Raw genomic sequence first — 5,102 nt, forward strand, 5'->3', positions numbered from 1 at the left:
GATAACGTTCATTTAAACGGTTGTTGAGAACAAAACCGACTTTATTTGCGTATATAAAGAACCAAGACACCGTCGGCGATATGATTTTATGGGCTTATTTGTCGTTTTTCACGGTTATTTCGCCGGTCGGAGCTGCTAAGACTGCAGGGGACGATGACTGGGTTCATCTTCCCAACAAATGTGAAGGTAATTGTGAATTTCAGCAGCGTTTTGTTCCCAAAACAGTCCGAGGAGCCCCAGAGGGCCACAGCTCAGGGACTAGGGTATAAATATCACTGTGGTCTCTCTGCCTGGAGGCTCACAGCGACAAAAGGCCTGAGGTTTGCTGTTAGAATCAGTCTGTTAACCACCAGAACCTTTGTTTACATCCTGTCACAGTCTGTTAGCACTGGGACTAAGATTAACTCTGTGATCCTTGGATTATGTCCTCGATTAGCTGGTTAGATTTGCTCTGGAACAGGTTTTATAATATGATAAATGTGCACAACAAGCAAAAAAAAAGACCAGATGAATCATTCAGAGGTGATAAACAGCAAACAAAGTAAAACAGTGAAGTTTTGGCTTTATTATTATTTAATAAAACGATTAATCTGATGAAGGAAAGGTCAACATGGTGATGGGAGAGTGTAAGAAGGTCATTTTAACAAACAAACACGGATAGAAACAACATTATTTTTTTAGCATAAATACTCAAAACAGCTGTAATTAACATTTGCACTAAGCAGGATGTTTTACATTTCTAAAAATGTTTAGATCTGTTTAATATTTCTGCTCTGTGGTTAATGTGTCTGCCTGCCTGATGTGTGTGAATTTAACCAGAATCAGCAAACAAACAGCTTCAGATTTCTAAACATGTAACAGTAAGTCACTGAAAGTCCAAGACAGCTTTAAAAAGAGTCCCCTGAGGATAGAAAGGCTAATCTAATCTAATCTAATCTAATCTAACCTAACCTTCCTCCCCAGTGTGTAAATTTGTCAGTATCGAGATGAAGTCGTCGTTCGATGAGACGGGGAAGACCAAGGAAGTCATCGACACGAACTATGGCTTCATAGACAACAAGGGGGCACCGCCGACCAAATACGTCAAGTCGTACGTTTATATTTAATTCTTCTCATTTCGGTGGTGGTTTTATATCAAATGTCACAGTAACCAGAGCCCTGCAGTCTGTGGAAGGACGATTCTGGATCTTTCTGCCTCTCGCGCTCGCTGGCAGCAGGGGACAGGATCTTGGTCAGGTCTCAGTTCCTGTGGTGGAACTTATAATAGAACAGGGAAGCTGTAGAGCAAGTGTAGGTGGTGGTGGGGGGGTGATAACAGAGCTCAGCCAGTGACGCCTTTGAGCTTAGAAAGTCTTCCACATTCTGTAAAACAAATTCAGATATCTCAAATTCAGTTAATAGACATATTTGTCTTCACTCTGCAGCAGTATAACGTGAGTCTAATGTACTTTACCTAACAGCTATCTGTAGCCACCAGACTCCATTGACAAAAACAGTCATTTTAATTTTGCAGAACATGAGAGGTGCTAGTCTAATTGCTGTTATTCTGGTGTTTTAACATGTTAGTTCTGATCTGGACTAACCCTTTAAAATACCAAAGTCACACAGTAATGCAAACAAACGAACCGATCGAGGCAGCAGCAGACCAGGAACACTCGTGTTCTGTGAGGTAAAATCATTGTTTTTGTAAATGGGATCTGGTTGCTTTGCTTTGATAGCTGTTTGTGGTTAAACCAAAAGGATCTTCCAGGTCTCTCTCTGTAGGGATCCTTTCCATGATGCTGTCACACACTTAGAATAACACTCTGAGCCTGTCAGTGGATCAAACAAGCTTCTTTTTTGATCAGGTGCCCCAAAGGATCACATTACTGCCATTATACCTCGATAGCAGCCTGTTTGATCCGACCAATTCCAAACCTTTTTTTTTTTTTTTTTTTAACTTTTTGGTCAATCAGCAAGCAAAATATGCAAACCAAGGTTATCCAGTGTGTGTTTTACATGTGTTGCTGCACAGAGATCAGACTGTTTCTGTATTTGTTCTGTGTCGGGACATCACCAGAACACTTGAACCAGAAAAAGGAAACCCATTATGAAACCTGTTTTCACAGAAGAAGCCTTGAAGAAATAACATGCTGGTCAGCTCTTATCACACAGCCTCAAATTAAACTCCAAACATCCACATCTCTCCCTCCACAGATACCTGAGATTCATCGACGTTGTAGAGAATGTGTGTCAGAGGCTTTTGGAGTACAATCTGCACAAAGAGAGATCTGGTAGTAACCGCTTTGCCAAGGTCAGTGTGTGTGTGTGCGTGTGTGCTTTGTCTACAGAGATATGGTCCTGTTTTACTATTTAACCTACATGCTGTGTCGCTGCAGTTTGATATTAACTCCTGCTAAGTTATTTTAATAGATGTGGGCAAACAGAAATGACACTTGGATTCACACTTGATCCCAAAATGTTAAAGCTGTTTCTATTATCACACTAACAACAGATCAGATGGCCGCCTGTGGTGTGAAAGGCTCCGTTGGCTTTACAACGCGTCTGTGTTTTAATAAACTATGTTCCTCTGTTGTGTTTCAGTCTGCTGAACTGACACAGATAGTTAAAACAACAGAATGAGGACGTGGTCATGAGCAGTAATGTCTCTTTTGTAGCACTTTGAGGTTTTTTCTTTTTAATGTGACGATCTAAACGAGCACACGTGTGTCTGTGTGATGTGTGTGTGTGTGTGTGTGTGTGTGTGTGTGTGTGTGTGCAGGGCATGTCGGAGACCTTCTCTACCCTTCACGGTTTGGTGAACAAAGGCGTGAACGTGGTGATGGACATCCCCTACGAGCTGTGGAACGAGACTTCGGCAGAAGTGGCCGACCTTAAAAAACAGGTGCTTTTCCCACATTCACTGAAATGACAGAACGTAAAGGTAAAATCTGTATATTTTCAAGTCAAAACTCCTTTTGGAACGCACTGAAAACCACTTCTATAATAATCTAAAACACAAATGTTAGTTTTTAATTCTAATCTTTCAATTGTTTTTGTGTATCTCAAAAAAAATATGTTTTTGTTTTCTTAATAATAAATATTCATTAAATAATAAATAAATAATATTCATGGTACATTTATTATTAGATATTGAAATGATATCGTGTGTGTGTGTCAGTGTGATGTGTTGGTAGAACAGTATGAGGACGTGATTGAAGAATGGTACCACGGCAGCCAGGAGGAGGATCTGACCACTTATTTGTGTGAGAAACATGTTCTGAAAGGACAGGACACAGGTAACACACACACACACACACACACACACACACACACACACACACACACACTGTATAACAGACGTGGTTCTGATAGCTGAAGCATTACAATCAGTTTTAAATCAATAAAATGGTTTTGAAGTCAGTGTTTTGTGTCAAACTGTTGATTTCTTCCACATAATAAGTGGGATAATGTGCAGTGAGCCGGTCGTTATTCCAAAACGATGCTCAACATGTTGACGAGATGAAGATACGACATTCCTTTAGTAGACAGTCAATCTTTATTTATTTATATAGCCCCAATTCATAAGAGTGTTATCTGAAGGTGCTTTACATAAAGAGCAGCTCTTTAATTAAGAGACACCCACATGAGGGAGCAACAGATCCAACAACAGGGAAAGAGGATATCTTTGTATGAACATGTGTATATCTTAGGTCTTTATACTGTGTATATATATATAGATCACAGTCTTTAAGGCATGGATGGGGATTGAACCCATGATCTTTGGTTTACGAGACCAACGCCTTACCACTTGGCCACCACGCCCTGCTCAGACCCCCACCATCATCCATTATCATCCCTAACAACACAGAAAATATTAACGGCTGCTCATTGTTGTGGTGTGGTCGGTGGTTTTTGGGCTGCTGAGCCATCAGAACAACAACATAACATAACATAACATAATGTGGGTGTGGCTTAATCTTAATGTGCAGCATTGAAATGTTGATTTAAAATTCAAATGTCGTCACTTTGAACTGCTCAGTACCTAATTTTCCCTCTTTTTCTTCTTTCTTCTTCTTCCTCTTCTCGGCGTGTTCCTCCGTGCAGCCTGCCTGAGGGAGGACTGGATGGCGAAGAGGGGAGACATGGCGGCCATAGCGGAAGACAAGAAGAAGAAGAAGAAGAAGAAGGGAGGGAAGAAGGGGAAGGGCAAGAGCGAGGACGGAGGAGATGGAGGGGACGGCGGCTCGGAGGGAGAGAAGGCGGCCAAGAAGAAGAAGGAGAAGAAGGTGAAGAAGAAGAAAAAGAGCAAAGCTCCAACGGAGAGGATGGACGGAGGGGCGACGCCGGAGGAGGAGATCCAGCCGGAGGTGCCTCTGTCTGGGCAGAAGACGGAGCTGTGACCCCCCCTGGACTGAAACTCTCAGCTGAAGCAGCTTCTTCAAACGTCTCCACCTGCGCTGACAGCTGAGGTTCAGGCCGCTGAGTTTGCTATAAATCAGATCTCGTACTGTCGCGCTCAGTTTTTAAGTCTCTGTTACAGTCTGACGGTCTGAAACACGTCGCAGTTTGTCGCAAATTCAGTCAGATTTGTCGAATTCACATTAATCTCGATGGTACTTGCGTGATTTCGCCCAGCGTGGGCGACATCACATGACGTCACTAAAGTCCACCGGGCAACGCCACGACAACGTTAGCGCTAAAATCTGGATTTTAATCAACTCATAAATGAACAAAAGGCACCAGTGCTGAAACAATTAGTCAATCGTTTGAGCTCCAACAAGTTGGATTAGTCGTCATATTAATCGATGATCTGTCGCCAGCTTCTCCAGCGTGATGATTTGCTGTATTTCTCTGCTTCATGTGATTATAGATGAAATACTTTTAGGTTTCGGACTGTTTGTCTGACAAAGAAAACAACAAGGCTGCATCTTGTGGTTTGGTTTGTTACAGATTTGTTTTCTCCTCTAATCGTTTGGTCCATAAAACATTAGAAAACAGGTTATTATTCTAAATATTCAGGTTATTATAACACAAAGCGAAGAAAAGCAGCAGATCTTCACATTGGAGAATGGAGAAAAGTCCAATTTTTGAACTTGTGCTTGCAAAAGGACTTCATTTTT

The 5,102-nt window shown here is 41.7% G+C and overlaps 1 protein-coding gene and 1 non-coding gene across 2 annotated transcripts; one reads left to right on the plus strand and one right to left on the minus strand.

Annotated features, from left to right (window-relative positions):
* Positions 1–4,764, plus strand: cnpy3 (canopy FGF signaling regulator 3). Its single transcript, XM_070854876.1, has 6 exons — positions 1–186; positions 964–1,090; positions 2,197–2,293; positions 2,762–2,884; positions 3,161–3,278; positions 4,087–4,764. The coding sequence occupies exons 1-6, from the start codon at positions 81–83 to the stop codon at positions 4,380–4,382; spliced, it is 867 nt and encodes a 288-aa protein (XP_070710977.1). The 5' UTR covers positions 1–80; the 3' UTR covers positions 4,383–4,764.
* On the minus strand, positions 3,733–3,804 carry trnat-cgu (transfer RNA threonine (anticodon CGU)). The gene has a single exon. It is a non-coding gene; the product is annotated as a tRNA-Thr (tRNA).
* Positions 4,765–5,102: the final 338 nt, after the last annotated feature.

This window comes from Pempheris klunzingeri, chromosome 23, assembly GCF_042242105.1.
Source record: "Pempheris klunzingeri isolate RE-2024b chromosome 23, fPemKlu1.hap1, whole genome shotgun sequence".
Taxonomy (NCBI): Eukaryota; Metazoa; Chordata; class Actinopteri; order Acropomatiformes; family Pempheridae; genus Pempheris; species Pempheris klunzingeri.

Coding starts and splice junctions, on each gene's coding strand:
- cnpy3 (XM_070854876.1), top strand. CDS start 81: ATGATTTTATGGGCTTATTTGTCGTTTTTCACGGTTATTTCGCCGGTC. Junction 2,294..2,761: donor GTAGTAACCGCTTTGCCAAG/GTCAGTGTGTGT, acceptor GTGTGTGTGCAG/GGCATGTCGGAGACCTTCTC. Junction 2,885..3,160: donor TGGCCGACCTTAAAAAACAG/GTGCTTTTCCCA, acceptor TGTGTGTGTCAG/TGTGATGTGTTGGTAGAACA.